The 21,346-nt window shown below is 37.8% G+C and overlaps 1 protein-coding gene across 1 annotated transcript in view; it reads left to right on the top strand.

Moving 5' to 3' along the window:
* Nucleotides 1-21,346, top strand: part of LOC128263865 (coiled-coil domain-containing protein 40) — a 283,137-nt gene that overhangs the window by 200,638 nt on the left and 61,153 nt on the right. Inside the window, 1 exon segment of the mRNA XM_052999134.1 lies at nt 751-895. Within this exon segment, the coding sequence (XP_052855094.1) occupies nt 751-895 (145 nt within the window).

The raw sequence follows: 21,346 nt of genomic DNA, 5'->3' as shown, positions 1-21,346 counted from the left end.
AATTTTGGTAGCCCGAATTGCAATCCTAAAGCTTCTTTGGCTGGTCAAAATGACAACTGATTTCAGAAGCCAGATAAAGAAATAGGAAAGCATTTTTAAGCCTAGCAATGAGATCATATAAATAATAACTTAAACTATTCTGTATACAAATTGCTGACTTGGAAAGCGTTTACGTCCCAAGGTCCCACTTCTCTTCTGACTAGGGCTCTAGTTAACAGAAATTCAGATGGCCGCCATCTAATTTGCATTTTTTTTCGGCTAAATAACAGCTGAAAACGTGTGGTAAAGAACATTTGTTCCACCTTCTAGGATTAACTGGTACGTTTTTGGCACGACAAAACCTTACGGACTATCCAGCAAATGGGTGGACTTAAGGCAAGATGCAACTAGGATAAAAGAGATATAATATCAGATAAATATCATGAATAAACTGCGTTTCTGGCTTAAAATATATTGACAATACGTCCTGAGTCACAGGTGTAGCCAATAAAGCTTTATACGCTCTTAGGTGTGTCTGCAGCTTTATGTCGTCGGTACTTCAGATTAAAGTTTTTAACATCAAAAGATCTGTTAAGCAGTTACGCAGAAAAGGGCTTTTCGAATTAGGAGAGTGTCTGATCAATTGTTGTTTTAGGACTCTGTACATAACAAAATGTCTTTTGATGTTTTACTCATTCGACAAATGTATGTAACTGTGCAGCTAGTTATACTTTTATACTTTTTTATTATTTGACAATCAATTTATTTCAGATCAAACAAATCGAGAAATCTATTCACACGGGAGAGCTGCAAATTCGAGAGCATCAACAGTTTTGGATTATGTTGCAGAATCACTTTGTTAATTTGTCCCAAAAAAGAAGCAACCAGCTAATCGAAATTCAAGTTACTCGTAAACGTAAGTTATCTATAAATTTTAGTTTATATTACCAATGAATGAGTTTCTACTCAGGTAGCATGCGTATACAATAAAAAACCTATTTTATGTGAGAATGCCTATAGGATAAGCAGGCCTTTTAGTACCTTTTGAAAAATTAATTTCGCCGAATTAGGGCGTGGTTCTTGGTAAGCTCCTTATTATCCAATAGAGCCTGGTTCTACCGGCAAGCTAACCGAGAAACTATCTCGAGCGCAACGAAATAAAATCGGCTGATCTCAATCATTCCTGACCTACTTTACTTGTTGCAACAGCACCCCCTCTCAGATGGTTTCTACATGTAACACATGTCTATATTTTATGTTAAATAATTTGGCTATATTTTTTTTTTCATTTATTTTTCCCATTGTTCCTATAGGAATCTTTCCGGCTCGTTCTTACCTGCAATAGTAAGACCAATTTTGGGAAGGTATCATGCAGATAGCTTTTAAGCTGGTAGGTATTTTCATAGAGACGGACGGACAGACGGGAGTGACATTATATATACTTTGAAGGGTTGGAAATGTATCCTTTACTGTGTTGCGATTTAGCGTCGCTTGTGATCGGTTGTGTTTATATTGTGCTCTGTGATTTTGTAAAGTTTTGATTAAATTCTGAAAGAACTGGTATTTTTCTTTTAGCCAAACTTAGCCTAACAACATTGTGTGTGTTTGGAACAAGGCCTTTCTTATAAGTCTATACACACTTTTAGAGTTTTAATCATTTTATTTAAATTAAATTTTCAAAGTGTTCAAGGTTTTGGTGGCGGTAAAAATAAACTTTCTGTTGTTTCCCATAGGAAACAATTCTTTGTTTTTCAATTTACCCCCGAAATTTTATCTGATGCTGTTCTACAGTTTATTTATGAAAAATACGCATCTCCAAACATTACTGATGATGAACTAATAACAAAAGAATTTTTGTCTAAAAGACAAAGAAATAATAGTCGACTTCTATATTTCAATCCTATAAAAATGTAAGGGGACTTAATATGAAGTTACCTAGGCTGTTCGCTGACTCCTCTACCTTTAATGAACATATTTTAGTCTTCACAGAAACTTGGCTGAACCCGGAGATTTCCAACTCCGAAGTTTTTCAAAACCACTTTAACACTTGTAGATACTGATCGCGTTTCTCGTAGGGGGAGGTAGAGTGCACATTGCTGTTAACTCCAGTCTTACATCGGAGATAATTCAGACTGATTACCCTAATAAATTATAATTTGTTAGTGTAAAAGTTTCCTTACATGCCTTAATTTTTTTATATCCGCCCTGGGTTTGACATTTTAATTTATGAACACTTTTTGTCTATTAATATGTTTTATCTCTTCTTTCTGACAGAGATCATTTGGTTGTTTTGGGAGATTTTTATATCTTGGTCATCTCCTACTGACCCACTTGTCTGCACGCCTTTGTCGTGCCCTGCTTCCGTAAATGCGACTTTAACAAAGTTTAGCTTGTTTGGTTTCCGAACACAACTGGACAAAATTATACAATTGCATGGATATGGAAAGTGCCATTGAATTATTCTATAGCGTTTTAAACACGTTTTTTAATGAATGCGTTCCTTAGAGTCTTCCTCCAAGACATTACAGACCTCAATGGTTAACAAAAGAGTTCAAAGACTTAAAAACCTAAACAAACACTTTCAAAAAGTACAAAAGGGACAAGCCAACTGATTTTTCGAAATATGTGATTGCTCGATCGGATTTTTATGTTCTTAACAGTCAATGCTATTCTATGTATTTACACAATTAACCCCAAGCAATTTTATAACTTTGTAAATGTCATGCGAAAAAACTCCGCCTTACCTTCATTAGTACGATTAAAGTCAACTAAGGCGTCTACTGACTCTGAAATTGCTGATTTATTCGCCAAGTTCTTCCAAACTACCTATGGTGCGGATTTTTGTCTAAATGCTGTTTACCCTTACAATTTAAACAGGTCAAATTGTATTTTTTTCCCCGTAATAACTGAAAGTTCTCTTCTAAAGGATTTGGAGACCACAACACTTACATACTCTCCAGGGCCGGACGGACTTCCTAGGTGCGTGCTTAAGGTTTGTGCCTCAAGTATTTGTAAACCGATTCTTAAACTGTTTCTATTGTCTACCTCAACATCAGTTTTTCCAACTATCTGGAAAGATTCTTTTATTATTACACTCCATAAAAAGGGAGGAAAGTCGGATGTTCAAAATTATAGATGTATTTCTTAATTGTCTGCAATACCTTAGGCATTTGAGCGCATTATTACTTCTCATTTGCTCACTAATATCACCTTATCAACATGGTTTTGTTAAGCGAAGGTGTGCTACCACGAACCTTCTTGAATTGACATCTATTTTAGTTAAAGGATTTAATAGTAAAATGAAAACTGATGTTATACATACAAATTTTAGTAGGGCTTTTGATCCTGTTAATCATTCTCTTCTTTTTTTTAAATTCGATCTGCACGTGTTTTCGAATAATCTTTTAACTTGGACTTCAAGTTATTTGAATGGAAGAAATTGGAGAGTTATTTTTAAAAAAGCTGTTTCCAATATGATTAACGTAACATCTGGAGTGCCTCAGGGTAGTCATTTGGGCACATTGCTATTTAATTTATTCATCAATGATATTCCTTTTGTCAACACATTCTCGAGTATTAATGTGTGCTGATCATGTTAAACTTTGTTTGTTTTCAGAGATGGTGCCAATCCAGCCTCTTAAATCAGAATTGCCTTATATGTAGCGTAATGACTTTTTATAGAGGTATATCTTTATTTATAAGCTATTCTCTTCATAATAGGCCACAGGACCGAATAAATTTAGGAGTCCTTCTTGACTTAAAATTAAAATTCGACTTTCACATAAAGTCTGTTATCAAAGCTATGAGTATTCTTGGAATTATTAAGCGATGGTCAAAAGAATTTGACGATCCTTATACAACTAAATTATTTTTCACTTTCTTCTTCTCGCCCTTCGTGATTTGAGCTGGGGTCAAAACTTAATTTACCTACTCTTGTAAATTATAGAATCATGGTTGGAACTATTTTTATGGCCGTCTCCATCTTGCCTCTTGCTGTTCCTTTGGCCCGACCTGTCCTGTCATTTCTGTGTGTGCACTCATAGTGCTGGTTTAATTCAAAAATGGGTTTCCGCGCATCTTCGGTTTTATTTCGCCCTCTGTGTACGCGTCTCTTATGGAATTCGCACTTGTGCTCGTCGTATTTTTGTATCCTAGTTCCCCGCTCTTAAGCTCCTGAATATGTTTTTTTTTGTTTTTTTTGGTTTTTTTGTTTTTTTTTATATTCCTTTATTATTAACCATTTTTACGATGGATGTCCACCAAGGTGGCTTCTCGTACCAGTTCGCAGAACTCGAATTGACCAACAATAACAAGAACCGCGGAGGTTGTCCTAAAGGCGCAAGTTATCCTGACAGTGCACTGGCGATACATCAAGTTGACCCCTCGCGTATAGCTATTGACGGCCGTGGCCTGCATCCACACAGGTGCAGCGTAGAGCAATTGTGACTGAAGCGCACTTGCGACGAGCCTCCTCGGGCGTCTAGTGGTCAGCAGGATCCTGCAGAGAGCGCTGACTCTACCACTTTCCCTGCCGAGACCCCTTCTGATTTATGAGCCGCCAGTTCTAGACCCGCCACTATGAGCCACGTCTCCTCCGCTTCGATCGCCCTGTTTGCAGCCGCTTTTGTTGTAGACAACTCCTTGGACACAACTACTACCGCCACGTCATCGGCGAAAACGACTATGTTGGTGTTGTTCCGCAGTGAAAGCTTCAGGACATCATACTTAGTGTTACACAGCAAAGCCTCCAGCACCGAGCCCTGTGATACTCCGGCTGTGATCGCGTAGGTATGGATCCCGATGTGATGTCTAGGGACAGCTACCTGTTGCTGTGGACTATGTTCAACAGGTACCCGGGGATGTTGAAGGACCTTAATGACTGCTATGTTGAACGCGTTCCTTCGTCCCTTCCTTTCACCTTGTACCTGCTATAGCATCTGCATCGCATCCAAGGTAGATCTTTCTTTACGGAACTCGAATTGACTGCAATAAAGTCCTCCTGCGCTCTCCAGAAGTATGGCTTCAGCTCTGATGCTACGACCCTCTCGAATGTTTTCCCGATAGTGTCCGACAGACAGATGGGTCTCTAGACACCTCCTTGGACACTACTACTACCATTGTTGTTCCTAACCGCTCTCTGTACCAACCTCCTTGCTCCACCAGAACATAGGCGAATGGTGCTTGCGGACTATCCTGGTCCATGCTCTGATCGGGCTTTCTCTAGACGAGCAGTCATCTTGTTCGCTGCCTCTTCTGCAGCTTCCCCCTTGGAAACTGCCAAGCCTTCTAGCACATTGGCAAAAGTGTGAGCTCTGTCCTGGCGGTAGGCCCTCTTGTGAAGCGCCGGCGGCAGACTATTGTTCGGCGAATCGACAATGGCTAGAAGTATGGCTTCGTGATCACTGGCTGTGTACACCTATCGTCCAGAATGATCGATCGTGAGATCGATGATGGATCCAGTACTTGCTCTGTTGAAGGTGTGCTGGGAGCCCTCAAGCAGCGCAATATCTAGCGATGTCACAGTATCTGTGATGGTGCGTCTCCTGACGTTTGTAGAAGGCGACCCTCATTCCTCAGGCCAGGCATTGAAGCCTCCGCCAACCACCACTTGAATCCGCCCTCGGAGATCACTGCAGAAGTCATCCATAACCCGATTAAAGTACACCAGGCAGACGCTAGACACCAGGTAGCAGCTATACACCCATATGTCTCTTATACTTTTGAGATTGCTTCAAGTGTAGAGAACCGAGATTTATGCTGGAGGGGGCGTTACTTAGTGAACCATACAAGGCCAGAAATGGCTGTGGACTGATAGTAGATAAGTCTGGCAAAGCAGCCCATTGACTCTGCATCAGGGCGGCCTAGAGATTCGTTCGCACAAAAATAGTAGAGCTCCTGAATATGTGTGGGTGTTTGTTCGATATCGTCATCGCCCTTTCTCGGCATAGGGTACAACGGACTTTTTAAGATTGCTCCTCTGTGTTTTGCGACTTCAGTTGTTGGTTTAGATGGTGCTTTTTGCCCAGATCGCGTTCCCAGTTTTTGGTTTCTTCAGAGGTTGAAGTCGCGCGTTTTTTCCAGCGCAACCTTCTCTATGTTACGTCTGACTAGCTTGTTGTTTTTATTCAGTTTTCTGACGTTTTCCAAAGAATATTTACAACACGGTATTCTGCCAAAGTCTCATTTGCACCGGTCGCATGGGCAATCATTTTTCATGTTTTCACCGCCCCGTTGGTATTCGCCGAGCTTTTTGGGTGTCAAACACCCAACTCTGCCAGAAATCTCTTAATCGCACTGCTCGTGAATTGCAGTACGGCAGTAGAAAGTTCTATATTTACACAACCAGTAAGCCATGTTTAACTGGTAAGTCCTGATAACCAGGCTGTACTTCCTGTAGAAATAGACCACACTTATATCCACATTTATTTCAAATCGTCTGATGCGTAAAACGAACACAAATCCATCTAAAATTTTGTCGTAAGCCCATTTTACTTTAAAATTGTGACGCTTTCTTTTAAAAGCTATAGTTCCGACCTTCCGTTTCCAATCAAACTAGTCTTTCAATTTTAGTTTACACAGCCTCCTGCAAAGTTAATAAGGACGATGCGACCGTGAAGAAATTAACTAATTGAGGTGGTAAAAGAAGGTTCGCTCTCTGATTTCCAATATAACCCCAGCGGTCTCATCTTCCAATGTTTTTTAGTATCAGATACCCAAACGCAGAAACGCCGTTAATCACTGAATAACTGATCGTCTCTCTGCAACAAAACCTCATGAACTTCATGGCATTCATGCAGACAACAAAGTCGGAGCAAGTGAAGAATCAAAATGACCTGATACAAATACTTACTATACAGCATAATAAATAATGTCCTCTCTAAGTATTTGCTTCTGGAATTTAAACGGAACTCCCAGCACCCGCTAGAGCTGCAGCAGTTTCTAAACGAGGTGGAAATTGACATTATGTTAATCTCAGAAACGCTTCTTAAAGGCAAAAACAATTTTTACGCTTATAATTACATCATCCGGCCGGCAAAGCCCACGGTGGTACTGGTATATTGGTAAAATATAAAACACGCCCTATTTCCAGCGTACGAAATAACCTACTTGCCGGCTAGAACAATGAGCATAAAAACAATTTGTGGTTTGACCTCATTAGCCACTGTTTACAGTCCTCCGACATTTTCTATCACCGAAAACAAATTTATGCACTCTATTAATTCATTAGGAGACCGGCTCCTAGCAGCAGGTGACTATAATGCTAATGATCTAGTCTCCTAAACCGGAACAGCACTAAGAATATAGATATCACAGAACAATACCTGTAAGCCGAAAAGTAAAATATCAGCTCCCAGAAATAGCACCAACAGTTTTATTGAGCAATTAGTCAGATAAAAGCGCTGTCTCCGTCGAGACTGGCAAGCTAGTCTTCATCTTTACACGAAAAACTGGTAGCTACCATATCACCAACAAACACTAAATTCCCGCTCTGGGAAGCTCGTCCCAATATAAGACCACCGTTTTCAGCTGAAACACCGTTGCGAGACCATGATGTCTCTTGCGGCTGACAGCGATGCAGAAAAACCGAAGTTGTCGCAAAACACCATTGCAACGATTTAAACCAAAAAAAGCAGCAGCAACGTTCACAATTCTCCAATTCTACAGAAATTTCCAAGGTCATCAAGGAACATCTGAAGCCAACTAAATCTCCTCGATGACAAAATCACATCCAAAATAATAATACATCTCCCAGCGTGAGCAATAGATTACATCATTACTTTTACCTTTTAAAGCCATAACGAAATTGGGTCACTTCGAAAACAATCGAAAAAATCTTTTGTAATTATAATTCCGAAGCCAGGAAAAGACAAAACTCTTCCCTAGTTATACAGTCCGATTATCCTTCTCTCATGTCAGACCAAGCTCAACAAAAAAGAATTCTTCAACGCAGCACAGAACGCAGGCCGGAACACAGGCCCTCGCTAGCCCGTCATCTTTGGACGACTCGTCCATTGGAGCCGACGAACCGGAAAGCGGAGTCGGCTCTCAGAGTAGGTTCAACGACCCGGTGGAGGAAGAGATTTGGAACATCCCAACCGCCCGAGACTCCTGCAGGTTTGCCATCGGCCAGTTCTTTGCCACGGATACCCGGACGCGTTTCTCCTTTCGCCAGCCGACCCCGAAGTAGAAGGCAAGTGTAAGGATGCGTTACCTCACCCTCACATTTTTATACCCTTGCAGAGGATATTATAATTTTAGTCAGAAGTTTGCAACGCAGTGAAGTAGACATTTCCGACCCTATAAAATATACATATTCTTGATCAGCATCACTTGGAGAGTCGATCTAGCCATGTCCCTCTGTCTGTCTAAGCAAAGTATTCTCTCAGCTTTAAGGCTATCTGCATAAGTCGGAACGAGCCGGATCGAACGACTATAGCATATAGCTCCCGTAGGAACAACCGGAAAAATAAATATAAAAAATTATAAGTTTCCTGTTTTTTATTTTTATTTTAGTTCTTCGACATATAGTTATGCTTAATTCAAAATTACGGTTTAAATTTCATCAAAATTGGACGTCTATATCATACAGCTTCCATGGAAACAATAAAAATATATAAACAATTTTTTTTCTTGAAAATGTTACTTTTCTATTTTGTAATTTTTTTTTATTATTATTATTATTTTATTATTATTATTTTCTTTTTTTCTTAATAATTAAATTTTTTTTTAATTCTTCAATATATAGTAACGATTAAATAATTTAGAATTACGGTTTAAATTTCATCAAAATAGGACGACTATAAAATAAAATATAGTTATGCTTAATTCAAAATTACGGTTTAAATTTCATCAAAATTGGACGTCTATATCATACAGCTTCCATGGAAACAATAAAAATATATAAACAATTTTTTTTCTTGAAAATGTTACTTTTCTATTTTGTAATTTTTTTTTTAAATTCTTTTTGAACTATCAAATAATTAGGCTGCAAATCATAATAACTTCAATGTTTTTAAGCATGTACGCAAGATGCAGGGGTATGAAGACTTCGACTTGCCGAAGTTTTCTTCCTTTCTTGTTTTTATTGTTATTATTATTATTTTCTATTTTCTTAATAATTACATTTTTTTTTAATTCTTCGACATATAGAAACGATTAAATAATTTAGAATTACGGTTTAAATTTCATCAAAATAGGACGACTATAAAATAACGCTCACATAGGAACAACAAATATATAAAATAAAATTTTTTTTTAATGTATCTTTTCTATCTTGTACTTTTTTTAAAAAAATATTTTTGACTTATTAATAATTTGACAGTTTAGAATTACGCTTTTAATATTAGTAAACTCGGAAAGCGATATCATATAGCTGCCATAAGAACTTTCAAATAATTGAGCTGCAAATAATTATAGCTTCAATGTTTTTAAACATAAACGCAAGTAAATCATTTAATGATTTCAAGAATATTAAATTTTTGCAATAGCTGCAATGGTATATGAACTTCCGCTTGCCGAAGTTTGCTTCCTTTCTTGTGTAGTTATAAGCTTAGTATGTAAGTTCAGTAAGCCACGAATAAATTAGTTTTAAAGTCGCCATGAAGGCAGCATTAAAGCTAAGTTCCGAACCCCTATTTGATTAAATAACCCTTGAACACCAGGTCTGAAAAACCCCCCAGTGTTTGGCGACATATGGTCAACAGAGGGCAGTAGCAATAGCGATACCTTAACATCGGTAAGAAAAGAGTATTGCAAAACGAACCCAAGAGTTTGAACCGAGCTTACATGTGGCCACAAGGGTTGAAGCTATAACTCTTAGGTTTTGGACCGCGAAGGTGAGCGGGCGTGGTTAGGCGGAACAAGCCGCGGTCGCCTTAAACCCGACTGTTAAGAGTGTGAGGAATAGTGAGGGTAAAAGCTTACACGATAAAATTAAGATTTCAAGGAAAAGGAAAACTCGCGTCTTTCTGGGTGGTAAAGTTGTACCCGGAGAGCCACGTGCGGAGAGTCGTGTCGGCCAGGTTACCGGAAGTTAAGGGAAGTCTCGCCGGACACTCGCCTTCTCCGCGTCGGTAGCACACCTTTTCCCGGGCCACCGTTTAGCCCTCCAGGGAGCCATCACAGCCAGGTTACCGCTTTGCGTTCCCAAGAAGCTTACAATGCGCAATGTTTACGCCCAGGCTCCGTTGAACGACCAGCTGCTCTAGGAAATTATCATCTCGTTCATTAGGCCTGAGTCCGCGATCGCTGGCATCTGTCTGCACCATGGAAGTCTTAGGGAAACCCGGGCGTGCCAATATCGCTTTCTTTGACCGTCTCAAACGCCTGCTGGTAATCGTCTGTCCACCACTACTTGAACTTTAGTTGCTAAACCAGAGTGGAAAAAACGAGCCACATGCACCAGAAAGATACTCCTAAGTACTAACGCAGTGTTTTGACGTTCGCTGTCTGTTTCAGTTCAGCTTATGCCACCACCTTCTTGTTCAAAGCACTGAAGTTCCTTCTGAACAGTGTTTTTGGAGGTTTATGTCAACTACAACACCCGAAGTGTCATTTGCTAAGCTCTTCAGTACCAGAAACAAACAGCGATTTAACAGTTCCAAGAATCACTTTGAATCACTGCACAGTGGTCGGTCTTGTATGGGAGCCGCGCCCATAAATACTTCTAGAGGGGCTATCGCTTTTAAACTTGTAACAAAAATCTAGAAAAATGTTAGAAATATATAGGACAAGAATTGGCCAGATCGTACCACTATATCCTATAGCTTTCATAGGAACAATCGGGAAAAAAATAAAAAAAATTATAACTTTTTTTTTTTACAATTTTGGTTTAGTTCGTTAAGTTCTTAAGTTTTGGTTTTAATATTTTTGAAATCGGGCAACTATATCACATAGCTTTTATTGATACGACACAGAACTGAACTCAAACGTAAAAATTGGCACTCCTAAGGAAATAATCAGCTAATATCTTAAAGAAAAGAATATTGAACATTTGCTGTGATGGTCCGATCGTAACGAGTAATACAACTATCGCAATTTTATCTCAGCGTGCCGAATGGGAACATTTATTTATTCATTTTTCTTTACAAATTTTGATATCAGATATTTTGTTTGTTAGAGGTGCGATCGCCACGACTTTCTCACCTCGTTAAGAGGTGTTTTTGTTTAATAGCATATAGGATCGATAAAATAATTGAGCTAAAAACGTCATAGCTTTAGAAATTTTGATGTTTTAAGAAATTTAAATGTTTTAAAGAATATTTAATCTGCAATGGTATATATATTTCGACTTGCCGAAGTTCGCTTCCTTCTTGTTCTTACATATAATATGACCAACCACTTCCTTTACTTATTGAGACTATAAGAATATCGACAATACCGGACTTGATTGCGACTGGTCGTCCAATTAAATGTTTTAAATAGTAGTAGTAGTAGTTAAATATCAATGCTAATAAAGATATTTAATATCTAATCCATTGGAAATGGAAGCGCTACAAAACTGAGGACTTCAAAAGTAGATACAAGGAGCTCGAAAAATAAATAAAAAAAATAAGTCAAATACACGCAATTTTTATAAAACAAAGTTTGAAAATTGCGCTTCTGTAAAACTTCGCTGATTAGAGAAATCCACACAGAAGTTTGTACTTAATGCAGATGTTGAAAAAACTGACACTATGCAACAAATCGATGTCGATGCAAAAAATTCATTGGTACGGCTATATAGGTCTAATTAATCTCGGTGTGGTGAACACGACCATCCATCTCCCTCAGAATTCGAGAAAAACGTTCCTAAAGAGCCAAAACGGACGATTATACTTTGGTTCTAAATAACGGCCGAAATGAGACTTACTGTCTGAACTTATGAACATTTTGCTATGGTGCAAATATTTGGATAAGGACTCTCATCCCCAAAAAATCGACATATTTTTCTAAAATTGAATATAGGAAAAAGAATGCACACACATCAAAATACCTAAAATTGCGTTGTTTTGTTGGTGCCTAAAAGTAGCCTATACCATACTATACCTATATCATACTTATTTTATGAACCTATAATTAAATGAATTAGTTCGTTTTTAGTTTATTAATAACACTGTGAAACATCCTTAAAATATATGGGTGCGACTATATAGGCCTACTAAATCTCGGTGTGCTGAAAACGACCTCATTCATGGAATTTCTCCATCACCCTTACTCTTCGAGAAAAAATGATCTTAAAGACCCAAATGATTATTTTACGGGTTCTTTGATTTTAAATAACTAAACCTGTGATATTTTTGATATAATGCAACTATTTGGCTTAAGATCCTCATACCCAAAACAGTCGAGAGTTTTTTAGCCCTCCAGGGAGCCATCACAGCCAGGTTACCGCTTTGCGTTCCCAAGAAGCTTACAATGCGCAATGTTTACGCCCAGGCTCCGTTGAACGACCTGCTGCTCTAGGAAATTATCATCTCGCTCATTAGGCCTGAGTCCGCGATCGCTGGCATCTGTCTGCACCATGGAAGTCTTAGGGAAACCCGGGCGTGCCAATATCGCTTTCTTTGACCGTCTCAAACGCCTGCTGGTAATCGTCTGTCCACCACTACTTGAACTTTAGTTGCTAAACCAGAGTGGAAAAAACGAGCCACATGCACCAGAAAGATACTCCTAAGTACTAACGCAGTGTTTTGACGTTCGCTGTCTGTTTCAGTTCAGCTTATGCCACCACCTTCTTGTTCAAAGCACTGAAGTTCCTTCTGAACAGTGTTTTTGGAGGTTTATGTCAACTACAACACCCGGAGTGTCATTTGCTAAGCTCTTCAGTACCAGAAACAAACAGCGATTTAACAGATCCAAGAATCACTTTGAATCACTGCACAGTGGTCGGTCTTGTATGGGAGCCGCGGCCATAAATACTTCTAGAGGGGCTATCGCTTTTAAACTTGTAACAAAAATCTAGAAAAATGTTAGAAATATATAGGACAAGAATTGGCCAGATCGTACCACTATATCCTATAGCTTTCATAGGAACAATCGGGAAAAAATTAAAAAAAAATTATAACTTTTTTGATTTTTACATTTTTTGTTTAGTTCTTTAAGATTTAGTAATAGTTTAATATTCCCGAGTTTCGGTTTTAATATTATTGAAATCGGAAAACTATATCATGTAGCTTTCATTGTCACTCTGAGAGGCCAGTTATTGGTAGAGGCCATTATTAAGAAGTTATAAAGAAAAAAAAGTTAAGAAAACCAATCTGAAGTGTATATACTCCTGCAGACATTTCAAAAATTACAAACATTTTAGACAATAATGTTTAAATTCAGTAAAGTTATGTCGATTTTCCGATAAATCTCGAAATACATTACTCAACTTGAAAAAACTAAGCTATAATTTTTAATTTGTATTTTCTATTTTCAATAAGGTTCCGATCCGATAGATTACTTTAAAACTGGGGGACTTGTGTGTGTAGAAACGCACAGACGGACATGGCTAGATCGACTCTCCTCTCCGACTCTCCGGTTATCTAATAGACGACTTGGATTTTTTTGATTTTATGTTCAGGATGAAAGACATAAATTCATCCTACCTGTTACATACTTGCCAAGAAAATCAATATGCCCTTTTACTTTACGTGTAACGGGTATGCAATGTTGCAAATGACTTTTATTTCTGTTATATATAATTATTTTTGTGAAGGTAAGAAATTTAAGGTAAGAAATTTATGCGTCAAGAATAAAAGATAAAGATGAATCTTTATTTTTCTTATTTGTTTTGAGTAACTGATATTTTAAGTTCTTACGGTTCTTAGATTTGTCCAAATCAATCATCAACAGTCATCAGTCAGTTCTCATTGCGATCGGTTGTTCTTTTCACCATGTCTCTTTGCACTGAACGCAATTTCGAGGTTACTGCTACGCAGCTACTTATCTTCGAGGCGTTCCGTTGTTCGTCTGTCTGTCGCCGCACATTTCACACAGCCTGTGTTGATTTGCCCAGAGGCAATTAAATTACTAATTTATATGCCGAACCTTTTCTGGCAATGCGACGGTTGTGTTGTGAGTAATGATTCTCACTCTAAAATCGGAGAACTAATTGAATAGATTCGGGAGCTAAGAACTCTATACATGGACTTAAAGTCAAAGTTTAATAATGCTTTTTCCGTTCCTGGTATTGGCAATAATAATGTCAGCCAGCGCAAAAAATTGGTGAAACCTGCATCACCAACTCCTTCTACTTCCCATCATGCGAACCATGCTTCGTCCCATCATGCTAAGCAAGCTGTTCTGGTATCCACCGCTCCAGCAGCTGTCCCCAAAAGGAATCACAAAAGTAATCACAGGAACAAGGGGCACATTTTAGGTTTAGCCCCTAGTTGAGATCAATTCGAAGTAACAAATTTCAGCATATTGGCAAATTTGCAGTAAGCACCAAAGTTGTGCGTAAAAACTGAACGTATAATTTGCAAAAAAAAAAAACCCTGACGCTCATACCTTTTTGCCAAGTTACTTGAATCAGCCACATGAGGTTCATTTCATCGACGATCTATTCAGTATGGGCTTAATACAAGTTAATAATGTATTCAATGATTTATATAAACTCTTAGACTTAGTATTTCTTAGTCCCGATATTAATTTTTCCTTAGCTGAATGTAATTTACCAGCAACTGCGATGTTCATCATAGGCCATTGCTACTATCATTAGACTTTTATAGTTTTGCGCCTTCAGCGGATAATTTTTCCAAGTTCATTTTCACTGAAAGCTGCATTTGTACTATCAGATGCGATATTTGCTCAGTTGACTGGCATTCAGTTCTTTCGCATTTTAGTTTAAAGTTGTGTTATGATCACTTCTTAGAAATTATTTTAAACATAATTTAAAATAATGCACAAGAAAGGGTGCAAAATTCATTAAAGCTGCCTTGGTATAGCAAAGGCCTAAAAAAGCTGAAAAAACTTCGCAATAAGTTTTATAAAAAATTCTTAGTATCGCGAGATTTGAGAGATTGGAATAGGCACTTGCAACACAAACGAGAATTTGAGTTTTAAAATAAATTTCTTTACCATCAGTACATAGCAGACGTCGAGAGCAACCTGAAACTCAACCCCAAATCTTTTGGAGGTTTGTCAGATCCAAAAAAAACGTTTCTTCAGTTCCTTCTGCTATGTACCCTGGAAATTAAACTTCTCATTCTGATATAGAAACTTCAAATCTGTTTGTTTTTTTTTATTAAAGCTAATTTTGAACTCGCAGAAGATTGGCATGATTCTCAAATCCTTGATTCAATTACAAGATTGGTTACCATAGTTTCGTTGACTGTTGAAGAGGAGAATATTTACTCGGTTATTTAAGACTTTGACGATTCTCTGATTGCGATGGAATTCCTGCTTATGTCCTCAAATGTTGCATTATACAGGGTTGCCCATATTCGACGGACCCATGTTTTTTTTTTAAAAATCAAAGAAAAAAATAAAAATTTGGCGGTTGGCAATCTTAATCATTTAATTTGTTCCAAGTAGATTTGTTTACATCAATTTTTGAATATGATATCTTTCAAATGGCCGCCTCTGGCGTTGATGGCGTATTGTGCCCTTTTTGAAGCATTTTCCATCGTTTTCGCCAACATTTCGGCCGGAATACCGGCTATTTCTTCACGAATGTTGTCCTTGAGCTCTTCTAGGGTCCTTGGCTTGTTAACGTAAACCTTTGACTTCAAATATCCCCACAAGAAAAAGTCAGGCGGCGTCAAATCGGGCGAACGCGGTGGCTTTTTTTTGCTTATTTACTGTCCCATTCAATGTGAAATGGGCTTCATCGGACATGATAATTTTGTTCTAAAATTGATCGTCATCTTCGGCCATTTCGATGACTCTCGCGTGGCGTGTATTGTTCCATGGTAAAAATCTGCTTGTACTGACGCTTCAAACGCGGTATGTCATTAAGCGATCTGGCATCTCTGTCAAAAGTTATGGCGTCGTCAGATGGGTCCGTCGAATATGGGCAACCCTGTAGAGCTATGTGTACCCTTGAAAATTATTTTTAATTTATCACTTTTCAGTGCACACTTTGCCGATAGATGGAAGGTTGCATACGTGACTCCAATTCTAAAATCCGGGCCCAAGAATAAAATTTCCAATTATCGTCCTATTGCTAAAATAAGTAACATTTCTAAGCTATTTAAGCGTATTTTTGCCTACAAACTTTCGTTTCTTCTAAAAAGATACATAAGCAACTGTCAACATGGTTTTGTATCAGGTCGGTCAACCACGACAAACCTAGCAGTTTTCAGCAACTATTGCATTCAAGCCTTTAATAAGCATTGCCAAGTTGATACCGTATACACAGATTTCGCTTAAAGCTTTCGATTAAGTTTGCCACTGTGCCTTGTTGGCAAAATGTTCTCAGTCGAGCATACACTCAGCAATGTTAAACTGTATAATATCTTACCTAAACCATCCTAGCTAAAAAGTGAACATTAATGGAATATTTTCGGCACAATAATTGGCAACATCTGGCCTTCCGCAGGATAGTGCTTTGGGACCACTGCTTTTCATTATTTTTATAAATAATGTGCTGTTCAAAATTTTTCAGAGTGTCTTCTCTATGCAGATGACTTAAAAATTTTCAAAGAAGTCGAAACTCCAACAGACTCACTATCACTGAAGTTAGACTTATATTCCTTGAGTTCATGGTGCCGCCGAAATTTTCTTCCGCTCAACATGATTGCATGCTTGTATGTTAGCTACTGTTAATGCGTATACAGTCTTATACAGTATTGCTTTTGATAAAGTTTGTCACTGTGCCTTGTTGGCAAAACTTTCTCATTTGGGCATACACTCAGCTGGATAAGATCTTTTCTAAACCATCGTAGCTACAAAGTTATCGTTAATGGAACATTTTCGGAACCATTTTGGCAACATCTGGCCTTCCGCAGGGGAGTGCTTTGGGACCTCTGCTTTTCATTATTTTTATAAATGATGTACAATTCAATATTTCTTCAGAGTGTCTCCTCTATGCAACCGACTTAAAAATGTTCAAAGAAGTCTAAACTCTAGCAGACTCACTATCACTGCAATTAGACTTAGATATCTTGAGTTCATGGTGCCGCCGAAATTTACTTCCGCTAAACATTAATAAATGCTTTTCTGTAAGCTACAGTAAATAAGTATACAATATTATAACCACATACAGTATTTATAGTCAGCCATTAAATGTTCAACAAGAATGCCTAGATCTGGGTGTAATGTTTGATTCCAAACTTAATTTTTCAGCACACTTTGACTACATCATGCCTAAAGCGTACGCTATGTTTGGGTTTGTCAAGCGGAACTCCGCGCTTTTCATGGATCCCTATACGAGGCTTGCACTCTATTCAACATTTGTGCGCTCTTAAACAGAGTACGCAGCTTTTATCTGGAATCCCTTAGCCAATATCCATATGAATAGAATAGAAAGGCTACAGAAAAACTTTCTAAAATTCGCTCTCTTACCCTTAAGAATTTCTGAACCCTTCCCCCCTTATCAGCAGCAGTGTCTTCCCACACTTGCCAATCGCAGAACATCTGTTTCATCGCCGACCTGGTGGCCCGAATCATTGACTGTCCAGAACTTTAATCAAAAATAGGCTTTAATGCTCCTGCTAGGCACCTCCGAGATTTTGCTCCCTTTATTGTTGAGTTAGGCAGGACCTACATATTACTCACAAAACGAGCCACTTTATAGAGCCTTGTGTGAAAGCCTTCCAACTAGCATGCGACTTAATTATTTTTCAAGTAAGTCTGATCTTTAATATAAATTGATCGATTACTTTTTTCAATGAAAATGCGTAAGAATAATGCTAAATAAATATAAGTAGCAAGTTAAGGAATAAATACCGTTGGCGAAATTAATAAATAAATAAAAGTTCCTGCATGACTGTTTTTTTTGGCATTCACCCACTGTAAACGCAGCAAAAGATATTTCCGACCCAATAAATTATATATGTTCTGGATCAGCATCGACAGACAAGTTGCCAAGCAGTGTCTGTCCGTCTGTAGCTTCTACACATTATGATGATTTGCAGCTTAATTATTCGATAGTTCGTATGGCAGCTATATGATATCGTTTTCCGATTTCAATAAAATTAAAAGCGTAATTCTGAACTATCAAATTATTAATAAGTCAAAAACAATTAAAAAAAAATTACAAAATAGAAAATTACATTTAAAAACGACATTTTTTTTTTATTTTTATTGTTGCCATGGGAGGTATATGATATAGTCATCCGTTTTTGGTGAAATTTAAACCGTAATTCTGAAATATTTAACCATTACTATATGTCGAAGAACTAAAAAATTAAAAAATAGCAAAGTTTTAATTTTTTTTTATTTTTTTTCGGATTGTTCCGATGAGATATAGTCGTCCGATTTTGAATAAATTTGTCGACGAACTTAGCAAAAAAATTAAAAAAACTTTAAAGTTATAATTTTTTTATTATTTTTTCCGATTGTTTTTATGATATTTAAATCTTCATTCTGAAATATTTATACCCTTGCAGAGAGTATTATAAGTCAGTCAGAAGAACTAAAAAAAAAAAATTAAAAAACAGAAAAGTTATAATTCATTTTATTTTATTTTCCGATTGTTCCTATGGGAGCTATATGCTATAGTCCTCAGATCCGGCTCGTTCCGACTTATATACTACCTGCAAAAGAAAAAAAAACTTTTGGGAAAGTTTCATGCAGATAGCTTTAAAACTGAGAGACTAGTTGGCGTAGAAACGGACGGACATACGGACGGACAGACGGACATGGCTAGATCGACTCTCCTAGTGATGCTGATCAAGAATATATATACTTTAATGGGTCGGACATGTTTCCTTCACTGCGTTGCAAAATTCTGACTGAAATTATAATACTCTCTGCAAGGGTATAAAACTTAATTTTGCTGTTTTTTAATTTTTTTTTTTAGTTCTTCGACATATATTAATGGTTTAATATTTCAGAATTACCGTTTAAATTTCATCAAATTCGGGCGACTATATCATATAGGTCCCATAGAAACAATAATAATATATAACACAATTTTTTATTAAATGTAACTTTTCTATTTGTAATTTTTTTTAAAATTCTTTTTGACTTATTAATTTTATTGAAATCGGGAAACGATATCATATAGCTGTTATAGGAACTATCGAATAATTAAGCTTCAAATCATTATATCTTCAAATTTTTTAAGTATATACGTAAGTAAAAGATAAATTTAAAGTTTTAAAGAATATTTAATTTTTGCAATAGCTTTAAGGGTATATATACTTCGGCTTACCGAAGTTTGCTTCTTTTTTTATTAGTGCTTCTAATACTAATATACAAATTAAAGCAAAAAAAAAACAGCAGCGCCAACGTTATCATGACGAGCGTCGGCTCTCACTGCAAAAGAGTAATGCATACTTCTCTTTCGTATCGACAGCCGAAGCAGCAACAACAAAAGCTTCTGTAGTAGTCGATCTACCGCGATCGTTAGCCCCAACACCGTCCAACGGACTCAAGCCCATTCTCAACGAAAGGGCGAGCTCTCTCTCTCCGTCTATTTCAGCGACGGTGCATAGCGGGGTAAGCGATAAAGGCGTTTCCCCTCTTCCTTGCCTTGCCTCGCCCCAACTGCCAACATGCCTGGCCACGGTTACCAGCACAGTGACGTCATTAGCATCTGTTAATGCGATAATAACAACAACAACATAAGTTTCGTCTGTATGCACAATACAGTCGATCGTTCTACCTGCTCAGCCAGCGGATTTACCAACTGCAGATGGTGCAGAACCGTCACACGCTCCAATAAAAAGCAGGGTTCGACTATACATACTGGCATGGATCGCTACGTAAACATTAAAAGAAAACTAAGTCCTCAGAACACGAAAATGGGTTACTTCGCAAAAATCAATCGGGTTTCCTCAAGCCAAGGAGCTGTGCAAAACTCTAATACAGCAAATAGATTTGAAATTTTGATCGATACGTCCGTCGAAATCCCTTTTACAGTCATGGTTTTACAGTAAAGTTGTCATAAAAGGAATCGAATCAGCCGTTAGCACTGCTGAAGTCGAACAGGCACTAAAAGATAAAGGTTTTAACGTAAAAACCGTTTCAAATATACGTAACCAAAACAAACAACCGCAACCTCTCTTTAAGGTGGAACTTGTACCAGACTCTCAGGCCCTCAAGAAAAACGAAGTCCAACCCATCTACAAGCTCCAGTTTCTAATGCATCGCAGAATCACGGTTGAAAAGCCGCATGAACGCGTCCAGTGCGCAAATTGCCAAGAATACGGACACACTAAATCGTACAGCACACTCCGCTCTGTATGCGTCGCTTGCGTAGTGCTGCATACCTCTGCTAAGTGTGAATTAAAAAACGAGCCAAATAGCAAAAAGTGTAGTAACTGCGGAGGAGACCACACAGCAACTAAAGATGATGTCCAGTATACAAGGGGTTAAAATGTTGGATCAACCTACAAGTTGAAGTTTTCTTTTCGTCAGCAGCCCGATCTTGACTCGGCAGTTCCACTATAACTAAAAACGTAAGCTTTGCAAGCGTTTTAAAATCGAATCATGCGAGCCCTGCTTACAATGTCCAATCACCACCTACAGTCTCTTACCAACCTGCAGGGCACACAGAAAATAAAATGGAAACGATGAAAATTTCAACAAAGTATGGATCAATTAATTTCTTTTATGCGAGCGACCATGCAAAGTATCTTGACAAATCAACATATTTTGATTCAGATGCTCCAAAACACCTTATCAAAATAATCAATGGCTCCCTGTCCTCCTCAATTCACGATATCCGAAGCCCAATTTATCGACTACTTCAACTCACTAAGCAAATACTTTATAACAACAGAAGACCATAACGCCAAGCATACGCACTGGAGATCTCGTCTCGTGACGCCGAAAGGTAGACAACTGTATTACGCAATCATAAAAAACCTAGCAATAAACTTGACTACGTTTCCCATGGTTCACCTACACACTGGCCTAGTGAACCCAGAAAACTGCCAGACTTGATTGACAAAAAGCATCCCACGAAATCTGATTAAAGCCAGTTCTCTCTCGGATCATCAGACCACTCGCCTGTACTCTTTAGCCAAATCCTGTAATGGTTGCTGTTCGATGGCATCATATCTGAACGCCAATTTACATATATTATTATTTGTTTGTAAATAACTTTGTTTAGAAACAGTTGGTTAATTTAAATTCTTAGCCAACTTGTACTACTTAATTACCCTTCACTGTAATCATATGTTTGTATTTTGAATTCGCTCTTATACATACAGCTCACACATACAGCTCACACATGTACATATCGCTCTTTGTAATCTCAAACTTGAACATTAAAATAAGTGCATATTAG

Source organism: Drosophila gunungcola, unplaced genomic scaffold, assembly GCF_025200985.1.
Source record: "Drosophila gunungcola strain Sukarami unplaced genomic scaffold, Dgunungcola_SK_2 000024F, whole genome shotgun sequence".
In the NCBI taxonomy this organism is placed as follows: Eukaryota; Metazoa; Arthropoda; class Insecta; order Diptera; family Drosophilidae; genus Drosophila; species Drosophila gunungcola.
Note: the sequence above shows the minus strand (reverse complement) of the source record. Positions and strands in the feature narration are given on the sequence as shown.